At 42.9% G+C, this 22175-nt stretch overlaps 1 protein-coding gene across 1 annotated transcript in view; it reads right to left on the bottom strand.

The window, feature by feature from the left end:
- Positions 1-22175, bottom strand: part of COL22A1 (collagen type XXII alpha 1 chain) — a 424543-nt gene that overhangs the window by 138065 nt on the left and 264303 nt on the right. The window contains exons 36-38 of the mRNA XM_073632290.1: positions 18104-18157; positions 8485-8538; positions 3892-3996 (exon numbers count right to left, since the gene is read on the bottom strand). Coding sequence (XP_073488391.1) covers positions 3892-3996; positions 8485-8538; positions 18104-18157 — 213 coding nt within the window. The remainder of the gene's footprint in view (positions 1-3891; positions 3997-8484; positions 8539-18103; positions 18158-22175) is intronic.

Genomic DNA, 22175 nt, shown 5'->3' on the forward strand with positions numbered 1-22175 from the left:
CTTCACTCTTTGGAGCTACAAGAGTCTCCATTCTTCTGGGAAGCCTTTACACAAGTTTTTGGAGTGTGTCTGTGGGAATGTATGCCTCTTCATCATCTAAAAGAACATTTGTGAGGTCTGTTACTGATGTTGGATAAGAAGACCTGGCTTGCAGTAAGCACTCCAACTCATCCCAAGGGTGTTCAGTAGGGTTGACTTCAGGGTTCTGTGCAGCTCACTTGAGTTCCTCCACACCAAACCCATCAAACCGTGCCTTCGTAGGGATGTAGTATTTTTGCTATGTTCCTTTTTTTGCATTTATGTGGGTCCTCTGGCCAGCAGTGAGATGTGGTTAGCCTAGCTGTGCCTCAATAGGAGTGTTTCTCTAAGCCCTAAAGCCGCGTACACACGATCGGACATTCCAACAACAAAATCCTGGATTTATTTCCGATGGATGTTGGCTCAAACTTGTCTTGCATACACACGGTCGCACAAATGTTATTGGAAATTCAGATCGCCAAGAACGCGGTGACGTACGACATGTACGACGAGCCCAGAAAAATGAAGTTCAATGCAGATCTTCTGCTTGATTCCAAGCATTTGTGGAATTTTGTGTGTCCAAACTGTGTACACACGATCAGAATTTACGACAACGGATTTTGTTGTCCAAAAATTTGAGATCCAGCTCTCAAATTTTTGTTGTCGGAAATTCTGACAACAAATGTCCGATGGAGCCTACACACGGTCAGAATTTCCGACAACAAGCTCACATTGAACATTTGTTGTCGGAAATTCCGACTGTGTGTACGCGGCATTAGAGTATATTGTCTGCTAAATGTTGACTAAGCTCGCTCCAGCAAGGTGTGATAGAGAGGTGTCATTCTCTGTTACAGATTTTGCCTAGCCAATCAGAGGGCCTGGGAAACCTGCTGAGGCATACTGGGAGAATTATTCAATATCTGAGCCATTTCTTTTTCTGTCTCTCCTGAGTTTTTTCCTCTGAGGATGTCAGCCTAGGCCCCATTCATACTTCAGCGTTTTGTAACCTATAGCTCGAAGCTCCAAAATACTAGAGGGGAAAAAAGTCACTTATTCTCTATGGAGATGATTCACATTTCCACTATAAGTCGCCTGGAGCCAAATGCCTGCAGCTCAAAAAAGTACTGAAGCTTTTTTGTAGCCCAAATTGGACAGATTGGTGTGTTTTTTAAGCTTTTTTGTTCCATAGAAATGCACGGAAATGCTTGATTCGTGCATTTTTCTGTTCAAATGCAATAATTGAATAGATAATAAAATAATAATAATAATTAATAAATAAAATAAAAATAAATGATAATAATAATTATAAATACAAATAAGTAAAATAACCCTAGCCTCAACCCCTAACCCTAAAATCATTCCCTAACCCCTACCTCTAACCATAATCCTAACTCAACAAAAAATACATTATTAATAATAATAATAATAATAAATAAATAATATTAAATGCATTAACCCATAACCTTTAACCCTTAACCCTAATCCTTAACCCCTTACAGGAAAAGTAAAAAATAATATTAAGTACATAATAAATAAAAAAAATCAAAGCAGATGAAAAGCTGAAAAACATAGCAACAAATGATGAAACGCTATACAGAAATGCTAAAACATGCTAAAGAACGAGCATACAAAAGCCCTGTTTACTGTACACGTGAGCTCAAAGCTCCAAAATGCTCAAAATCCGAAATACTATGTATACAAATTTTGACTATTCACGCATGAGAGCTCAGGCACTGGTAGCTCAAAGCATGAAGTTTCAAAAGCTTCATGAGTTACTTCTGAGGCAGATTTGGGCATTTTTGGCTCCACAGACTTCAACAGGAAACACCTGAAAATGATCAAATTGAGCATTTTCTAGACTTTTTTCAAGTTTTCTAACTGGCTTCCTCCTACTAGTGCTTTCTATTTCTAAAACAAAATGCTTGACACTTAAATATACATCTAAAACACTTGTAGTACACTTTCAAAATGCTCATAAAAATACTTTAATAAAAATTCCTGAAAATCGCTCTGCTCGGGCGTGAATGCAGCCTTAGGGTCATCACATACATTACAATCTGACCATACAATCTCTTTCTATGCTGTCCTATCTTGGATGTGAAGATTGAGATACCACGTAAATCTCAATTGCCAAGGAGCCTGAGCTATGCATGAGTCTGGGCCAGCACAGTCTTTGAGGGGGTGACCACGAGAGAGCTCTAGGAGAGATTATGGCCAGTCCAGAAAATTAGATTTGGTGTGCTGTTGGGAGATCCTGTTCTGCACCTCCCCTTCCTCCCCATATTGAATATGCACTAAAAAATAATTCTACTTTAAAACTAACTAAAGCGACAGGCGCCACCATTATGTCCATCCAGAAAAAAAAGCACACCTGAGTGTAGCACCCCCCAACCCTCCTGGAGACATGGTGGGACCCCCAGAGACAGGGTGGACTGACATTTCACCTCAGGGGTGGGACAGGTGAACTGATGGGCGGCAGTCACTTTTAGATAAAGATTAGTTTATTTCTCACACCAAAAACTCCGGGAGAAAGGTATAGGGCACAGTACACCTTTGAACTAGTAGACGTTCAGACTCCACAAAATAGCACAAAGAACTCACAGTACTCACAGATGAAGAACCTTTAGATCAGCAGTCTCCAAACTGTGGTTCTTTGCTTGTTTTTATCTATCCCTTGGAGCACTATTCCATCCATTAACACCAACAGTCGCTAACACCAACAGTGGGGCACTATTCCACCCACTGACACTAGCGAAAGGGTTCGATTCCTCCCACTGACCCCAACGTTGGGGCAGAATTCCTTCCATTGACACCAATGATGGGCGCTATTCCTCCATTGACACCAGGATAGGGCATTGTTTACTCCCAATGGACGTCAGGAGATTTGCTACTCCCACTGGCCCTAGTCCAGCTATCTTAAAGTCTAAAGGACAGTAAAGTGGTCCTTTGTTTAGAAAGTTTGGGGGCCCCTGCTTTAGTTGAAGAACCTGGCAATCTGTGATAGCAGCTCCTGACTGTAGCGCACATAAAGGACCAGCCACCAGCACATACTCTAGCAAGGTCCAAGCTCTACTCCTGAGCTTCTTCTGGCTCCTCGTGACATCACAAGTTCCTCCGTTGCTCTTCAGGTTAAACCCCCAACTCCAGGCCTCAAGCACATGTATGGGACTCAGGCTTCAGGCCTAATCACACAGCTGCTCCACATACACTCACCCCAGGCCAGGGACAATAGCGTGGACTTTCCCAAATATTTATAATACCCCTGCCATGCACCAGTGCCCAGGAAACTCCTACTCGTTGGCTATGAGTAGTATGAATAGTCATAAGCCAGTTTTCCTGAAGCTTTTTATACCAATACCAGAGGTACCAGTGACACATACTGACAAAAGGGAAAAGCCACAGTAACACTGAATTTAGGGAAAACAAATTGAACAAGTAGACTATAAATCAGCTAGGTGTCTACCACCCAGCTGCTCTAAATTTGATTAGTAGACCCTGTTTGACAAGAGGGCTACATGAAAATGCAATGATATTGTAGCTATTGGTAAACTGAAGATCAATGTGCCTTCAAAATATGTCAATCTAGCTACTGATTGCACTACATGTTTATGGAGCTGTCTTTGTGTACAGGAGGCAGTCATGCTGAAACAGAAAAAGGTCTTCCCTAAATTGATACCACAAGGTTGGAAGTGCACAATTCTTTAAAATGTCTTTCTATGGTGTAACATTACCAACTCCCTTCACAGGAAACACCAGAACTTAATATTTGGGGGGCTACTCACATACTTTTGGCCCTATGGTGTATTGTAAAGTCAACATAACACGATTGCTACACTATTTTTTGTATGTCCAGTATAGGATACTTTAACTCACCCGTTCACCATCTTTGCCTTTTCCTGGTAATCCTGGCAAACCAGCAAGTCCAGCTTCCCCTCGAGGGCCCGGAGGTCCAACTTTTCCGTCTCGGCCCGCCTCACCCTGAAAAATTGACAACAGATTTTTTCACATTAACATTCCATTCTTTGACAACTGACCCATATTATTCCTGGGTCTCCATTGTGAGCTCACGGAGATAAAGAAATGGTAGAATCTCTTTAATCCTTGTATTTCATTCTACAACAAATCATCTGTACTATTTTTTTCCCCTCCACTATGAAGCGTGATATTAGATGTTCCATGGGTCAGAAATAACTCTTTTGCTTTTTGTTTGAACTGAAGCACCTAGGCGTCTTCTCCTTCTCTTCTATCAATTCTATTTCTCCTGAAAAAATTGAGGAGGCATGGAACAGGAAAAGGGATCCGCATACAGATGATTCACTCTCTACTGTTTTTGTACCTTAAAAGGAAATGATGCCGTACTAGTATTTACAACAAGAGCATATTTTTGGCTATTCTTGCATTGGTAAAATGTATCCAAACCCAAGGACAAAAATGTAATACTGTATATTGCAGATTACAAATCCAATAAATACAAAAAAAAACCAGCAGTTGAGTCGTGTTTTTGCTGCCCTTTTCAAACGCTCCCCCTGTTGCTGCAGGGACAGTGGCTGGAGGTCGACACACGCTGTACCTGTGATGCCCTGCTTCGTCGCCATGGCAAGAATTATGCCCCCCATCACGCTCGGCAAGCGTAACCTGCCATTCAAGTGTACCACCATCCTAGTTAGATTGCTAGGAAAATTTTGTTTTTGGCTGCTTCTGTAGTCAAGGTAGCTGTGATCATTTGCTCTGGTCTGTTCAGGACTTCACAGACTGAGAGTTTGATTGCTTCCAGCTGCAAAAGGAGGAGTTTCTAGAGCTTAGGGAGAGAGAGTTTAAATATCCAGTGTGAATATTCAGCAAGGTCTAGCCAATGCCTGGGGAGGTGTGCCCAAAGGGTGGCTGGGAGGCTGTTTAATAGTCTGGAGTCCTGGGGAGATTGTCTTCTTCCCTGAAAGTGAATGGATCTGTGAGCTTCAGGGGGGTACTTGCCCCTGGAGCCCCTCATGGACTGGATTCTGGACTACAAAGGATGGATCCTATGAACCCACCCTGCCACAGGATCTGTGAGTAATACCTCTACTTGTGCTAAATCTGCTTCATGGTCCCCACCAGTGAACCTATAGACTGTTCAAGTCTACCGCTACTTGTGCTAAAGCTGCTTCAAGGTCCCCAGCTGGGAACCTTTATACTGTTCCAGTCTATCTCTGCTTGTGCTAAAGCTTCTTCAAGGTTCCCAGCCGTGTGCCTACAGACTGTTCCAGTCTACAATACCTTCACTTGAGCCACTGTTACTGAGTCAGAAGTGTCGTCTGCTGGCTGAGCTTAACATTTTGGGGTATCCCACACCCCTTTACCCTCCCCTGTATTCAGCAATAAACTACAAAAAGACCATCCCCTAGCGTGTTTTGAGGACTTAGGGAATGTGTTAACCTGTTGGATTTCCATTTGTCCCATTTTGTGATGTGATGTTTTACACCAGTACACCAGTAGAATTTAATTTAAAAATTTTAGTTTTCGGGAAACATTCTCTGAATTTTTTTAATGGTTAAATTTAAAATTCTAATTCACAATTTTATTTTATACCGTTAGTCATAGCTATATGGATAATTGGTTCATCTATATGATTATACTTTTTACTGATGACCTTGTTAATGACATATGGTGTTATTTTTAATACACTTTTTATGACCAACCATAATTAGATTGTATAATATATAACATTGTTCACTGTTATATTTTTATTATTTTTTGTAAACACATATGTAGCTGATGACCCCTATTGGAAGTTGATATATGGCCTGAAATGATCTCGGGTTAGGGGTTCAACTGGGGGTTAGTCACGTTTTGTTTTAATTTTTACCCCTTTTTCTTATAGGAACATTTTCGATTTTTTAAATAATTTTAATTTCTGCCTTAGATCATTAAAGTAATTAATAATATGTTTTACTCTTTTTTTATATTTTTTCTGACATGACACAACTGTCATCAATGTTCAAACTTTTGTTTTTGTTTTGGTTTGGTTGCCGATTGCTCTGCTACGTGCTGGCAGGGAGCGAACCAATGGGTGTCCTTTTTGCTGCGTGCTTTGCTCACATTGGGGCCTACTTGGGTGCCGGGATGTGAGTTGGGATGTTTGTGGCGTCATCATGCCATGACAGATCACGCTACACGACCCATTTCATATCGAGGCTTGGTTTGCCTGTTGCGGTACGCGGTGACGCTGTAGTGTGGTGATGTCACAAGGCGACTTGGAAGCAAGGCTTGGCTCCGTCACGAGGCGACTTGGAAGCTAGGCTTGGCTCCGTTTTCTTGCGGCCTCATTTGCCACAGAGATATTAGTACATTTATTTACAATAATTACTTAATTATTATATATCTACAATTATTTGGATATCCCAATCATGGTTTCTTTTTAACTAGAGCTACACACCTTTTGGCACAATTTACCGGAAGTGACGCGATTCAGTTGCACTTCCGGCGTCATGTTACTTTCAGTATGGGGTCATTAGCCCTTTATAAGTGGTAATGTTTGTGGGGTCCGCACCCCAGATGACGGATTTTTAGCAGAAACGCGTCGGGTGGACCCACTTCATACCGCTACTATTCTTGTATACTTTTGATGGCTTTTACCATGTGAGTTTATCTTTTATTCTTTTAATAAATCTTTGTTATACAGTATCACCCTATGCAAGTTTTTCATTTATTTTCGCATGGGTTATAAATACCGACTTGGAGCCCTTTATTGGAGTGTTACCCTTATGCTGGTGTCCGAGACTGTTGGTGCCGAGCTGTTGTCCTGATTTAGGATCCATGAGCGTGGCCTAAAGAGATGTACCTCTCCAGTTCTCTGGTGTAAAAGTCTTTGCGACTTGGGTGGCATATGCCCCTCCAAGTCACCAACATCTGGTAAGCCTCCTTGAGATCTTCGGTGTTGGCTCTCTCACTATTCCAATGCCTATTGTCGATGTCCAAGGGTTATTGGTCCCGGTATTAAAGATACCCTTCATATTTTTGGACTTTTCCATATACATCTTTTCTAACATGTGTCCGGACTGGTGCCTCTAATTTTTGGTTGCACATTGGTGGTTTAATTCACACTGGTTATTTTTTATTTATCGCTCAATTTCACATTTTTTTCCTTCCATTTTTTATGTCACGTTGTTTATATAAGCACATATGTACAGTAATTTAATTGTACTCATTGTCACATTTATTTACACTAGATATTTATGTCTATGCAATTTATCAGTATGATTTCTGTTCATTGATCATATCATATTGCATATACTCATTTGTTTGATACTTTGCATTGCTACTCTATATCCCTTGTTATTGAAATTTACACTGGTTTTATCACCATATTAACCTAAAGGTTGTATTTAGGGTTTACAGCGCTACACTTTTTTTATTTTGTTTTTTTTTGCTTTGGTCTATAGTTGTGTCGGCTGCTGTTTACACCTATTATTTATACAGCGCTGTATTTTCCTTATTTTAAATGAGGTCAAACTAAACTTCGTTTTCAATCATAGTGATGTCAAAACTTGCAAGAAGGAGGATGGAAAATATTTCCTAAACAAATAAAATTTTAGGTGTGAATGTGGTTTTCGTTTGGGAAAAGTAGGACATATTGTAATAAAACCTGTTTAATACGTCTGGAATTCCATTCGAATAGCAGGCCTTGACGAAAATTTTAAAGGCTTTGATCGATATAGTTTTCCCGATGGCAGGAAAGAATGTTCTGACAAACAATTTTTCTACAAAGCTTCAAACAAAAATCTAGCCATGGATGGCCAGTGTTGGACAGGAAATGTATAAAAAGTTTCCAGCCTGGTACTGTTAGGTCAACCGGCAGGCAGACTATCAAAAGGTACTTCTTGTCTGGTACAAGACTGAGAGAGCAAAGAGAGGAAATAGAGAAAGAATTGCACAATCAATTGCAATTTGCCACCTTAGGTGGGATGCCCAAGGGTGCCCTTATAGGACCCAAATACAACCAAAGCAAAGTTTTATCTTGTGGGTAGCCTTGGCCTTTAAATTTACGCTCTGTCAGCACTACAGCCCAGAGAAGGAATGGACTACATCTTCAAGAAAGCTTTTATGGTTTGCAAAATGGTCATCAGACTGCACTTATACCTTGGATATCAGCGTATGATCACTGAGCGTAAAATAGACAATTTCCTTTTTGTTCCTTGCTGCTGTTCTGCAGCCAAGCTCACTGTAAAACGTCTGCGCTCAGCATCACTGCCCGCATTCCCAATTCCCCCTCCTATCCAGCAAACAGATGGAGAAAATAAATAAGCTCTGTCTGATCTGATGAACTTTTCAGTTTCAGTTTTCTGTACAAATATCAGGAGATCAAGCGGACAGGGTACAGATGGAAATGTCTCTGCCCTCTCCCGTAATCTCTGCTTTACATGCAGGATGAAAGCACCAAGATGTCTTGAAAATGATTGATAAAGAAAGAAAAAGCCTCTGTATGTTCACCTTTTCACCATTCTGTCCATCTTTTCCTGCTGGGCCGGGATCTCCTGGACTTCCCTGAAAAACAAAGATAGATGTGTTAGTAGAGTACCAGACCCAAAACAAGATAAGACTTTAGATACAGATTTTGGTGGCAGATCTCTGTTCACCATGCTATCCTCAGGGGTCCCGGAAGTAATCTGAAGAATGTGAAAATGATGAGAGCACTAGGAAAATAATGCAAGTCCAGTAAATCTTTATTGAAAAGGTAGGCTAGTAGGCGCCAACAGGTATATAAGCCTCATATAAGACATAACATTTCCAAAAAATTATCAACCGAAAAAGTCCATAAAAGTAGGGAAGTTCATAAGTTTAAAAGACCGAAGGTGCATGCATTAGGGCAGCTTGTCAGAAGAACAGAAGCAGACTCTCTATAGCACACAAAGAAAAGGAAGGGAAGGGAAGGGAAGGGAGGAAGCCCTACAGTGAAATCCCGCCAACGTCACATTTCATGTGTGTGTTCCAGCGCCATCTTGGAAGGACCGGGACGGCTTTCTCCCTCCACGGCCTCACAGTGGACCCTGGCGGCCCCTTGGCTGGCAATCTTACTGGGTGTCCCAGGATCATTTTAAATTGACGAGCCTTACCCTTTTATACCGCGTACACACGATCAGACTTTCCGCCAACAAAACCGTGGATTTTTTTCTGAAGGATGTTGGCTCAACCTTGTCTTGCATACACACGGTAACACAAATGTTGGCCAAAAATTCCACACGTAGGAAAGCGGTGACATACAAATCGTACGACAAGCCGAGAAAAAGGAAGTTCAATAGCCAGTGCGGCTCCTTCTGCTTAATTAAGAGCATGCATGAACTTTTTTGTGACGGACTTGTGTACACACGATCGGACTTTCCGACAACAAGGTTTGTTAGCAGAAAATTTGAGAACCTGCTCTCAAACATTTGTGTGCGGAAATTCCGACAGCAAATGTTCGATGGAGCATACACACAGTCGGACTTTCCGACAACAAGCTCACATTCAACATTTCCCGTTGAAAAGTCCAACCGTGTGTACGAGGCATTACTCTTGCCTGTGAGTTGCCACTTGCCATTTTTAAATTATATTAAATGTGTTTTACAGTCTACATTTAGAGGCACTTCTACTTTACAGTTTCCTTGTGCAGTAAATTATTATTGCACATGGCAGAAGATTACAAGAAAAACCAAAGCCCTTTTGGGGCTCAACAAAACCCCTTCATCAGGCCTTATGTGGGAAGCTGAGCTGGAATAATTACCTGATATCTAGAGTTATGTATCAGCAGACTCACATTAATCTGTTAGATCAGTATTCAGAATGGAGCCGCTGTTCATATATCATGCAATTATTCAACTTACCTTATCCCTGATGAAGGGGGACCAGTGAGCCCCTGAAATATGGATTTTCCTGTGAACTTTTGCCTTGTGCAATAAAGATTTACTAGACTTACATTATATCTTTGGCTTTCTCATTTTTCTCTGCAAAACGAATAAATATTGTAAATTACTGTATATACAGCAGCCTTTCTCAAACTTTTTAACACGGAGGAACCCTTGAAATAATTTTCCAGGCTCAGGGAACCCCTGCTTATATTTACTATATCAGACGTTCACAGTAAATTAGTGAGACCACTGGGAAGTTTCCTCTTCCATACAGATAGCTAAAAAGATCATTTTTCATAGTGGTTACTCTTTAGAAAGGCAGACGTTGTTCACTGCTAAGAAGGAGAACCCCTATAGTAACCTCTGGAGGAACCCTTCTTGAGAAAGGCTAATATACAATATAATAGAAATCTTCCTGCAAGGTTTTGAAAAGGGTAGACATGATGACTGGTTAGGGGTAGGAGGTCAAGTAAAAGATAGAGGGAATTGTGGGTTGCTTGACTGGCATTTTTTATTTTTTTTTAGCTTTAACTGTGATTGGCTAAGGCCTGCTCATGTGTTGTTGCCCATACTGGTTTTTATCTAACCAGCTTTGGCATCAATGGAACCTCTGCCTACCCCCTGTTTTCCACTGCTTATCAGGTCATATCTGCAAATTAAACTGTGCCTAATCAAATCCCTAGAAGTTTTACCTTTTGTGTTAAACTCATGCTGAAAAATAGCAGTGCACTTCCTGGGCCTTGAGCCTTATAATAGAAAAGCTCCCGCCTGTCCCTGATTTGGAACAAATTCCTCATGTCCCTCTTTCCTCCTGTCAGGGCTGGGCTCAGCCCTTCCTTCTCTGAGCTGGCCGCTCAGCCGTTGGCTAATTGCCAGCTCCTATCTCTTCACAGTGACTCACCTGTTGATGATATCTTGCTCGCCAGTCCTGGCTACTTAAGCTGTCAAGTCCAGATGATCGCCTTGGTCACATCTCTAGAGAAGCTCTTCTGTGTTCCTGTTAAAGACTTGCTTGGTTGACATTCCTCCTGGCTCCAGATCCTGCTTCCTGTTCTACTACGCTGTTCTCTGGCTCCCTGACGTTTTGGCTTGTCTGACTATCCGTTACGGTTCCTGAACTCTGGCTATGTTTTGACTACGTTTACTCTGTTTACCTTTTTTATTATTATTAAATAAGTGAGATTTAACTGTACTTCTGTCCCAGTCTAATTCAAGATTTCTGACACCTTCTCATTTATCCCTTATCTTGGTCTGATCTATATAGTTGTCTAAAATGCACATATCTTTCAAAAAGTGTTTCCCAGTGCTAAACCTTTAATCCAATTTCTAAATTGCTGCATTTGTACATTTCAAAAGCCATAAACGTATAATAGTGCTGAAAAAAAGAACTTGTGAGTTTAACCAATCTGTTTTTTTATTTTTTTTAAATAATTTTCCTTTAGGGGGTGTGGCAGGGTGTGTGTCCTATGCCTACATAGTTTTGCTAATAGGTGTCCCTCATTCCCAGCTGTCTCTGACTGTAAAGCTGGATACACACTATACAATTTTCTTTAGATTTTTTCCTTAATGCCGGCCATACACGGTTCGGATTTCGAAAGAATCTTCTTTCGAAAATCGTATCTAAGAATTTTCGTACAAATTTTGCACCATTAATGGGCTGCAGAAATGGCTGATTTTCGTGCGGGAATCAAATTTGAGGAATCGGACATGTTGGAAATTTTTAGAAAAACGAACAATTTTCTAATCAATGATGGGAGAATCGTGCGAGAAATGTAATAAGAAAAGAAAATTTACGAAGAGAAAAGAAAATTCCCAGCCATGAAAATTCTTTTCTATAGCAACATGAGGTGAAATTGAAGGCTTGGTCGGCCGAATTTCAAAAATCAATGGTGGCATCATCGGATCACAAAACAAACAAACGTTCTGACTTTGAAAAGAAAATTCGTTTGAAATTCGACCGTGTATGGCCTGCTTTAGATTTACTAAAACCACATAAAAGGAGGTCAAACCGAAACACTTTCAATTTGTATGCAATCAGGCTGGCCCTTGCACTACATAGTTGAAGGTAAATCTAAAGGAAATCGAACAACAAAAGTTGTAGTGTATATCCAGCCTTACTCTCACACCAAATCAGTTTTGAAATTACAACTGTTCTGCTCACTGTTCTACTGGCAGGAAAGGAAGCTGCACCTGAGGACTAGGGATGGGCGAGCGGTTCAGGACGAGCATTAGTTCAGTCCAAACATTGCCCATTCAGGTGTTTGCCGAACACACAAATTGTCTGTGCACTCGGCGGTATGCGCGGAGTATGCAGTAGTACGAGCGCACAGTCAATAGGTTGTTAAGGAGCGGGGCCGGGAAGCCAGCCGCCATGTCCCTAACAACGAATGAGTCATCAGATGTCAGCGGGCTTCCCCACTGACAACTGAATAAAAAAAATTGCCGGCAAAAAAAAAAATCAGGGAAAAACATGGGGTTCCCCCAATTCATACCAGGCCCTTTGGGTCTGGTATGGATTTTAAGGGGAACCCCACGCTAAAAAAAAATGGCATGGGGTTCCCTCCAAAATCCATACCAGACCCTTATCAAAGCAGGCAGCCTGGCAGGCCCAAACCATACCAGGCCACATGTCCTCAACATGGGGGAGTACTTTGCACCCCTACCCCAAAGCACCTTGTCCCCATGTTGATGGGGACAAGGGCCTCTTCCTGACAACCCGAGCTGTGGTTGTGGGCCCCCAGACCTCGCCCCCCATGTGAATGAGTATGGAGTATGGGTATGGCCCTGCCCCCTTGTGACGCCACCGACTGGTGCATGCTGGGTCGGTGACATCACAAGGGGCTGGCCCACTAGATGACATCACCAGGTGGCCCCGCCCCTTACCTATTTAAGAACTGTCAGATGGAGAAGCAGGAATTCAGCGGTCAGCTTTTCTCACGGGCAGAGCGTTTTGTTTTTTCCAGGTGCAGTGGAGCGGCGGGCTTCCTGATTGATGACATTGTTTTTTTATTTTTTCAAATGTCTATTTATTTTTTACACTTTTTTGGGTGAATGAGTAGGGTTACCCCTAATCCCTTACATGGGGGGTGAGATCTGGAGTCCCCCTTATTAAAGGGGGCTTCCAGATTCCAATAAGCCTCCTGCCTGCATACCCCCACTCTCATAGCCCAGGGTTGTGGGGAAGAGGCCATCGTGCTCATCAACATGGGAGCAAGGAGCTTTGGGGTGGGGAGGCAGAGCTCCCCTGCCCCAAAGCACCCCCCCATTCCATTTTGGGATGTGGTTCCCCTCAAATCCATACCAGACCCAAAGGGCCTGGCTTGCATGGGGGGGACCCCACGCCGTTTTTTTCAATTTTTTTTTTTTATTGCCAGCAATGGCCTGCAGCTAGGAAAATCTATTAAAATGTGATTATTTTTTTCTTTAGAAATGTAAGTTTTTTTGCAGCAGGTTCTCTACATGGTACAGATGCGCCACTTTAGGGACAGACTAAGGGGACCCCCCCAGGCACTATATTTAGAGGAACTTTTCATTTTTATTGTATCACTTTAAGCATCATTAAAGTCACCGCTGCTTTAAAAACGATAGTTTTTAAAATTTTAGTTTGCAATGATACATGTCCCCCAGAGCATTACCCGACCCCCATATCCTTTTTATGGCCAATAACTTGCATATAAGCCTTCAAAATGGGGACTTTTGATTTTTCATGTTCAGGTCCTATAGACTTTAATAGAGTTTGTGGCTCAGAGCGGAACCTTTTCCCTGTTTGGGAATTCTGATATACAGAGGCAAATTAAGTCACACCTGGAGTAAAGATCAGTCTATATAGGAGAGCCTATATTTGCCCTCTTCTTGACTGTTTGGGTACAGCTTTCACATTTCATGTTCTTTTTACCTCTGCATATAGAAAGGCTTCTTTACAGTAAGAACCATGACATTGTGGAGAAGTCATCCACAGGAGCTGCTTTTAATCTTAGTAGATGGTAGCTGCTCCCTTTTTTTTATGGCACACTCTCAATTTCCTGAAAACATTCTAATCTAAATATTCATTTTCTACAACATTAATTTCCAACTACCCACCCCCACCCCTGATGCTTCCCAGGGTGACCTCAATTCCTGTTCCATACACCTAACATATGGATACATGACTGCAGGATATGAATTCTTATATATGTTGCATGAAAGATCCATTTAAAATATGTAAATATTTCATGTGTTTTTCAGCAATCATTTTATATTTCTGCACATATGCTTAGAGATTCCTATTACTTCTTATGTGTGCCAACACGTTCCATGGAGAAGATCTCATAAAATAAACACTCAAGGATAAACATACTGCAGCAGTGAACAAAAAGGGTGACGGCCTTGTTCTCAAGAACTAACATTCTTAAGGAGGAAGTGAGATATTTGAAATAGGTAAATATTCTTATTACCAGCTTTGAGCCACATCTCGCTATGTGAAGATACCTGCAGTGCAGTAATGATCAATGTTCATCATTATGGGAAACAGAACCCAAACAAGAAGCAACCTGCTGGGATGTGTTCTCCAATAAATTCCCACCCGTCTCTCTCATCTTCTCCAAATTTGTAACATGACTCACAACAATGGCCAGAACATCCTCACTAATTTAGAAATTCTTCTCTTTTCGGCAAGCCTTCCTTACAGTAGGAGAAACATACAAGACACATAGCTCCAAACCACAGTAACTGCTCTTCCAGATTTCAGACACAGTAACAGTAGACCCGATGAAGGGGGATTTATACATAATCCCCAAAATGTGTTGGCTATCAACTGTTTATAAGACATTTTTGTTGGTGACAATTAAAAAAATTGTATCTGGGCCAAATCCTACAGCTTGGAGCAGGGGTAGGAATGTATGAATGAATGTTAAAAAAAAAGAGTGTCTGCAAATTTGTATTATATCACCTTCAAGAGAACCTGAAAGCTGTACTGTTGTGGAAATTTTATGAAGATGTATTTAATATGTATTGTCATAGTGTCTCCCAGTGTTAGTTCTCCCGCAACCTGCTCTAAAGAGCTGACTGGGGCAAACTGACGCTGATTGGTAGTGAAAAGCTCCTTGGGGATGTAGAGAAGTGTTTGCAGAGTGGGGATATGTCCGCCAGTGAAGGGCCCCTGTGCGATGCACAGAACGATCGATTGGGGGGGATGTGTTTGCTCTGCAAAGACATTGTCGTTTTAGCGGATGTACGCTCGTGTCACCCCTATGTGCCTGATCAACACATTTGGGGGGGGGGGGGCTGGCGTGCACCTGCAGATAATATCCCATCCACACTGGACGGTAGTATAATCTGGGTATGCGTTGTTCTCTGAACAACGCAGAATAAGGATTCACGCCAACGGTAAAAACGGGAGTCTTTGGGTGCGTTATAGTCGGACAGCGCCCATGAATTAGAGCAGCCATGCGGCTTCCATTGTCTAGCTGAGGATGATAGCTTACAGGGACAGGGGGTGGGAAATCATACACGCTGCCCATGCCCAGACATGCCCATAAGACTCCCCTAGTCATTGTTCATTGGTTGTTGTATAACCCCTCCTGTTTGAGGGAATGCCTGTGCTTGATTGGTCGATTGTGCAACCATGAGGCTCTATTTGTTATAAGAATAAAGATTGCTCTGGGATTCAGGTCAGTTAGTCGAGCTGATGGAGCTAAGAAGGTGACTATGTCTGCTTACTTGGGGAAATGCGGGAGACACGGGTTGTTTAAAGATGCATTATACCAAAAGGCTGAAAGGGCGCTTAATAGCGCAAGAATATAGTGGTTTTTCCACGACGGTACCCAAAAAAAAGCCAGAAGGCAACGGGATAGTCATCAGTATTGCCTGTGATCTCCCTGCAGCTGACCTTTTTCCCATTATTGACTTACCATGCCTTATTCTGCACTGTGCCTTTGTGCAGGATGAGTTAGAGGCAGGGCTTTGCTTCCTCATATCAGAGCCTCCAGCAAGTGGAACAGTGTACAGCATAGTAGAGATCAGTGGCAGACAATGTTTTTTTTTCGGAGGGGCGGCAAACAACCCTCCTGGTTGATCAGTAGCATCTCAGCACCTCCCCCCCCACACTTACCCCAGCAGGCCCCAGTGGGCAGGTTGCGGGCTCCTGCAGGCAGTGGCGGGCAGCGGGCTTCGAGGGTTGTAGGCTCCGGTAGGTAGCGGCGGGCTTCAGTGGGTTACAGGCTCCAGCGGCAGCAGGCTTCTATGGACAACGGGCAGGCTTCTGTGTCTTCTGTGCTGCTCACCCCTTCTTCTCCTAGGCATCCAATAGGATCACCTGTGCTTTCAGCCAATTGGGTGACGGGTATAAGACCCGCTTTTCGATTGGCTGGGAGGAGGGTCAGTATTGCAACAGCAAATATTCATCTGCTGTTGCAGCACACTTGGGTGGGCCCCGGACACAATGCTCTGAGCCCCGAGCCCACCCTAGTTGAAGCCTATTAGAGCCTCTGGCTCTAATCAATGCTTCAAAAAAACACACCCTTGCCCACCACCGCCATAAGAATTCATGCGCCCAGCGTCCTGAAAGGGGCCAGGCGCATGGATAGGGAGGGCGGCAGCATGGATAAGGGGGCGGCACCCGCGCGACCACAATGGACGGGCTGCCCCTGGTAGAGATATCACCAAATCTCTTGAGGCTAGTATTTAAAGGCAGCAGTGCCATAGATGATCTTACACTGCAGATATATAACCATGAGACTGTGGGAACAAGGGTGCCTAGGCACCCTCACATGACAGGAAGGGCAATGTAATTTTTCAAGAAAAATTTAAAAAAAAAGTACACCTTGCAGGGTACTGTTTAGGGCTAACCACCAGTATTATCTGTGGTGTTCCTGCAGCTGATCTTTTTCTAATTACTGACTTACCATACCTTGTTGTACCGTGTCACTTTTTGGAGGCAGCCATCTTGATTGAAGGCTTTGCTTTCTACTTTTGTCTGGTTTGTTTCTGCTTGTGGAGCAGATGGAGATCTTTACTGAGCCATTTTGGATATATAATAGTTAGTTTGTGTTTGATTTTTTAATGTAATCTTAGTTTTGCTTATTTCTGTAGATATCTTGATAATATTTCAAGCTTATCTCAGTCCCGGAGAAGAGGGCAATCAGAGAAACGTGTCGACTGATGCTTGAGCGTTCGATTTCATTGTGTCATGAGATTTTTTTCCAAATGCGATTTTATGGATTAAGTGTGTTTAATCATCTATTTATAATAAAGTATTGTTACCTTTTATATACAAGCATTAAACACTCATTCCAAATATTCCTGGGGTTATGAATCAAAATCCTTTTTCTTTGTATGCCATTTAGTGAACAGTGATTAGCCCAGTAATGATACCTCTAAACCGTGTATTACATTTTGTGAGGCTAGTAGCTGGTCCTCATACTGCAGATATACAGCTATGAGGTTGTAGGCACAGGAGTGCTTAGGCTCACTTACAAACCTGGAAGTGTACTGCAACGTTTCAGGGGTGCTGTCCCCTAATCTATGCGCCCAGCCCCTAATCTACTGTACATGCAGGGCGCCAGGCGCATGGATTCCAATGGGTTTTTTTTTTTTCCTTTGAAGCACATGATTAGGGCCTGAGGCTCCAATTGGCTTCAAAAAAGGGTGGGCTTGGGGCTCAGAGCACTGCGTCTTGAGCCCACCCAGTTGTGTGACAATAGCGAATTAATATTCTCTTCTCCCGGCCAATCGTGAAACAGGTCCTAAGACCCGATTGGCCAAGGAGTCTCAGGACTCCCAATCGTGTCTTAGGACACACTGGCCAATCGTGTCTCAGGACACACTCGGGTCCATTTTAGAACAAGACTACAGTACATTACAATTAGCATCATCTTTGTGACCTGTAGCTGTTGATGCAACTCCTATGCTAGGACCTCTTAAAGAAGGCAGTTTATTCACTTCATTGTCATATTTCTTACCTCTTCTTTCACAAATTATTGTCCAAATTAATCATTTTCTTTGTCCCCCAAGGAAGACTAAAAAAAATGGCGAATTGGGAAAAAATAGTAACCTAACAATGACCTAAGTACACCACACATTCCCCCTATTATATTCTCTTCTGATCGCTGAGTCCTTTCTTAAGCTGTCTTATGTTCATTATCATGAAATGTTAGCCCCATGCAGTCTGATTAAGGCAAGGAGCATATCCGATAAACACATTACATCTTTTCCTTCCACCTGGCTCAAAATAAACAATACAGACTTACCACATTTCCTGGTAACCCTCGGGCTCCAGGTTGTCCAGCGGGGCCACCTGGACCCTGTTAAAAAGATTTTAAAAAATTATATTGGTAGGTGGACGCCAATAAAATACCAGATTAAATATTCCTTTTAACACACTTTTCTTCTTTAGACTTTGGAACAGCCGAGTTGGGTTTTTGGTTTATTGTAAAGTAGACCTCCAGATAGAAATAAAGACATTTACCCATTATGTTCAGTACTAAAAATACAACATTTGAATGATTTAATTTCTATTTTTAATTAGGTAAATATGAAATACAAAGGGGGTTATTTACTAAAATGGAAGTGTGCAAAATCTTGTGCAGCTCTGCATAGAAGCCAATCAGCTCCCAGGTTTTATTGCCAAAGCCTACCTGTAAGTGAACAAGCTGAAGTTAGAAGCTGGTTGGTGATTATGCACAGCTGCACCAGATTCTGAGTGTACCAGTTGTAGTAAACCTCCCCCACTTATGGCCAAAATTAGGTGGACAGCACTCCCAAGTATTGAGTTCAGGTGTTTCTAGCGAAGGTTTAATGCTATAACATACAAAGACATTTTAGACAGTGCTCCTCCAACCTTGTGGTAACAGTTTGGAGAAGACCCTTTTCTGTTCCACCATGACCGTACAAAGCCAGCTCCATAAAGACATGGTTGGATGAGTTTGGTGTGAAGGAACTTGATGTCCTGGACAGAGCCCTGACCTCAACCCTACTGATCACCTTTGAGAGGAATTGACATGCCAAATGTGAGTCAGGTCTTCTCATCCAACATCAGTATCTGATGGCAGAATGGGTACAAATTCCCATTCCCAAAGCCAACCCATAATTTTGTCCATGGTTTTGGAAAGGGATATCCAATAAGATCATTATTGTCTATTGTCATCAAGTCTATTATCGTTTGGCCATTAAGAATATTACTTGTGAATATTTATTATTTATCACTTGCGGAACGCAGGAGACATATTTTAAGCAAGCGTAAACCCGTTGGTTTGGAAAGCGGCTCTTCTGTAAAAGAAGCAGGTATATTATACTACGGTAAAACCTTGGTTTGAGAGTAACTTGGTTTGAGAGCGTTTTGCAAGACAAGCAACATTTTTGAATAAAATTTGACTTGCTATACAAGCGATGTCCAGATATAATAGGTAGCGTCACAACTGAGTATAAAAACGAACAGAGGCACCTCTAAGTGTAGCAATATGGTTACATTTAATGAAGGTACAACATTTAGCAACTCACATGGTTGATGATTAAAAGAGGCACATCTAAGGCATCCAGGGTAAAATTGTCCACATAGACCATCCTTCTCACCACCATCAATGTCATCCTTTCCACACTGTGCGCCTCGCTTTCAAATCGCTCTACTGCAGGGTAGTCTTCCTGGTCAGGGAATGAGCTTCGAGTTCGAGTCGAACTCATGTTCGACTCGAACATTGGCTGTTCGCAAGTTCGCCGAACAGCGAACAATTTGGGGTGTTCGCGGCAAATTCGAATGCCGCGGAACACCCTTTAAAAGTCTATTGGAGAAATCAAAAGTGCTAATTTTAAAGGCTTATATGCAAGTTATTGTCATAAAAAGTGTTTGGGGACCCGGGTCCTGCCCCAGGGGACATGGATCAATGCAAAAAAAAGTTTTAAAAACGGCCGTTTTTTCAGGAGCAGTGATTTTAATAATGCTTAAAGTCAAACAATAAAAGTGTAATATCCCTTTAAATTTCGTAGCTGGGGGGTGTCTATAGTATGCCTGTAAAGGGGCGCATGTTTCCCGTGTTTAGAACAGTCTGACAGCAAAATGACATTTCGAAGGAAAAAACCCATTTAAAACTATTCGCGGCTATTGCATTGCCGACAATACACATAGAAGTTCATTGATAAAAACGGCATGGGAATTCCCCACAGGGGAACCCCGAACCAAAATTAAAAAAAAAAATGACGTGGGAGTCCCCCTAAATTCCATACCAGGCCCTTCAGGTCTGGTATGGATTTTAAGGGGAACCCCGCGCCAAAAAAGAAAAAAAAACGGCGTGGGGTCCCCCCAAAAATCCATACCAGACCCTTATCCGAGCACGCAACCTGGCAGGCCGCAGGAAAAGAGGGGGGACGAGAGTGCAAGGGGACCCCCAGATCCCAGCCCCCCTCTGTGTGAAATGGTAAGGGGGTACTTACCCCTACCATTTCATTAAAAAACTGTCAAAAATGTTAAAAATGACAAGAGACAGTTTTTGACAATTCCTTTATTTAAATGCTTCTTCTTTCTTCTATCTTCCTTCATCTTCTTCTTCTGGTTCTTCTGGCTCTTCTGGTTCTTCCTCCGGCGTTCTCGTCCAGCATCTCCTCCGCAGCGTCTTCTATCTTCTTCTCCTCGGGCCGCTCTGCACCCATGGCATGGGGGGAGGCTCCTGCTCTTCTCTTCTTCTTTTCTTCTCTTCTTCTCTTTTTCATTTTCTTCTCCGGGCCGCTCCACACCCATGCTGGCATGGAGGGAGGCTCCCGCTGTGTGACGGCGTCTCCTCGTCTGACGGTTCTTAAATAAGGGGGGCAGGGCCACCCGGTTACCCCGCCACCCTCTGACGCACGGTGACTTGACGGGACTTCCCTGTGACGTCACGGGGAATGCCACAGGGAAGTCCCGTCATGTCCCGTGCGTCAGAGGGGGGCGGGGTCACCAGGTGGCCCCGCCCCCCGTTATTTAAGAACCGTCAGACGAGGAGACGCCGTCACACAGCGGGAGCCTCCCTCCATGCCAGCATGGATGCGGAGCGGCCCGGAGAAGAAAATGAAGAAGAGAAGAAGAGAAGAAGATGAAGAAGAAGATGAAGAAAAGAGCGGGAGCCTCCCCCCATGCCATGGGTGCGGAGCGGCCCGAGGAGAAGAAGATAGAAGACACCAGAAGATGAAGGAAGATAGAAGAAAGAAGAAGCATTTAAATAAAGGAATTGTCAAAAACTGTCTCTTGTCATCTTTAACATTTTTGACAGTTTTTTAGTGAAATGGTAGGGGTTAGTACCCCCTTACCATTTCACACAGGGGGCGGGCCGGGATCTGGGGGTCCCCTTGTTAAAGGGGGCTTCCAGATTCCGATAAGCCCCACCGGCCAGGGTTGTGGGGATGAGGCCCTTGTCCTCATCAACATGGGGACAAGGTGTTTTGGGGGGCTACCCCAAAGCACCCTCCCAATGTTGAGGGCATGTGGCCTGGTACGGTTCAGGAGGGGGGGGGCGCACTCTCGTCCCCCCCTCTTTTCCTGCGGCCTGCCAGGTTGCGTGCTCGGATAAGGGTCTGGTATGGATTTTTGGGGGGACCCACACCGTTTTTTTTTTTTTTTTTGGTGCGGGGTTCCCCTTAAAATCCATACCAGACCTGAAGGGTCTGGTATGGAATTTAGGGGGAACCCCGGCCAAAATTTTTTAAAAAATGACATGGGGTTCCCCCTAAATTCCATACCAGACCCTTCAGGTCTGGTATGGATTTTAAGGGGAACCCCGCACCAAAAAAAACAAAAAACGGTGTGGGTCCCCCCAAGAATCCATACCAGACCCTTATCCGAAGGGCCTGGTATGGAATTTAGAGGGACTCCCACGTCATTTTTTTTTTTAATTTTGGTTCGGCGTTTCCCTGTGGGGAATTCCCATGCCGTTTTTATCAATGAACTTCTATGTGTATTGTCGGCAATGCAATAGCCGCGAGTAGTTTTAAATGGGTTTTTTCCTTTGAAATGTCATTTTGTTGTCAGACTGTTCTAAACACGGGAAACATGCGCCCCTTTACAGGCATACTATAGACACCCCCCAGCTACGAAATTTAAAGGGATATTACACTTTTATTGTTTGACTTTAAGCATTATTAAAATCACTGCTCCTGAAAAAACGGCCGTTTTTAAAACTTTTTTTTTGCATTGATCCATGTCCCCTGGGGCAGGACCCAGGTCCCCCAACACTTTTTATGACAATAACTTGCATATAAGCCTTTAAAATTAGCACTTTTGATTATTCATGTTCGTGTCCCATAGACTTTAACGGTGTTCGCGTGTTCGAACTAACTTTTTTCTTTTCGCATGTTCTG

Source organism: Aquarana catesbeiana, linkage group LG05 (genome assembly GCF_042186555.1).
Source record: "Aquarana catesbeiana isolate 2022-GZ linkage group LG05, ASM4218655v1, whole genome shotgun sequence".
In the NCBI taxonomy this organism is placed as follows: Eukaryota; Metazoa; Chordata; class Amphibia; order Anura; family Ranidae; genus Aquarana; species Aquarana catesbeiana.